Source organism: Musa acuminata, chromosome BXJ3-8 (genome assembly GCF_036884655.1).
Source record: "Musa acuminata AAA Group cultivar baxijiao chromosome BXJ3-8, Cavendish_Baxijiao_AAA, whole genome shotgun sequence".
Lineage (NCBI taxonomy): Eukaryota > Viridiplantae > Streptophyta > Magnoliopsida > Zingiberales > Musaceae > Musa > Musa acuminata.
Genome location: NC_088356.1, coordinates 40,573,521 through 40,574,700, shown reverse-complemented (window position 1 = coordinate 40,574,700; position 1,180 = coordinate 40,573,521). Strand labels below are relative to the sequence as shown.

Below are 1,180 nucleotides of genomic sequence, written 5' to 3'. Positions count from 1 at the left end.
TTACTTACCGTAACACTATACGTTTAACGTCTTATTTGAGGAAGATGGTTATGGTCCCGCCAATGTAATATAGGTCCCAGAGGAAGGACGTGCATCATCATCGTCATCTTCTTCTTCTTCTTTTCCACACACACATCCATATCTACATGCAAATGGTTCTTTCTCTTGATCCATTTCCTGCTGTGCAAGGTTTTGATGCATGGTAGTATATAACGTGATGGTGTCGTGCATGCGTGCAGGCGGGAGAGATCAAGGTGGGGCTGTGGGGTGGCAACGGAGGGTCTGAATGGGACATGGGGGCTGCCGACCGCATCACCGAAATCAAGATTGGCGCCGTAGAGGCCATCGACGCCATCGAGATCACCTTCATCCGTAATGATCAGACGGAGACCAAGCACTTCGGCAGCATCGATTTCAAACCCTACGTGGTTCGTCCACTTCGTCATCTTCCTCCTAATTAACATTATCGATTGGTTGTACCTCAATGACAGAAAAGTGTCGTTGTTCAGATTTCTCTGCAAGAGGACGAGTATCTTGTGGGCGTCGAGGGGTCTGTGGATACGATGTGGGGATTAACTCTGGTGAGGAACCTGACGCTGAGGACCAACAAGGACAGCTATGGACCTTTCGGCTCCAGTGGCGGAATACCTTTCTCCGTTCCGCTAGTCTCGGGTAAGATCATTGGCTTCTTTGGAGGTGCGGGCGAAATGATTGAGGCCATCGGAGTTTACCTGGCACCGAACTAGACCCCTTGGACTGATACTGCTGCTTCAATAAATGAGTCTTGCTGATACTTGGACTCCATAATAAATGAACTGAAATGAACTGTTACTGTCATCGTACTCCCTCCGTCTCCTCCTTGTAGTCAAAGTTGGAGGTTATCATGAATAAAATAAATAAAGGTCCAGTTTGAATAAAATAAATAAAGTCACATATATATACATATATATACGTGTATATATATATATATATGTATATATGTATATATGTATATATGTATATATGTATATATGTATGTATGTATATATGTATATATGTATATATGTATATATATACATATACATATATACATACATATGTATATACATATATACATATATATATACATATATACATACATATATACATATATACATACATATATACATATATATATACATATATATAGTTTTTTTAAGAC

At 40.0% G+C, this 1,180-nt stretch overlaps 1 protein-coding gene across 1 annotated transcript; it reads left to right on the top strand.

Moving 5' to 3' along the window:
- The first annotated feature begins 245 nt into the window (after positions 1-245).
- On the top strand, positions 246-916 carry LOC135644513 (agglutinin alpha chain-like). The gene is made up of 2 exons (XM_065162150.1): positions 246-428; positions 510-916. Exons 1-2 carry the CDS (start codon positions 294-296, stop codon positions 744-746), a joined length of 372 nt encoding a protein of 123 aa, XP_065018222.1. The 5' UTR covers positions 246-293; the 3' UTR covers positions 747-916.
- Positions 917-1,180: the final 264 nt, after the last annotated feature.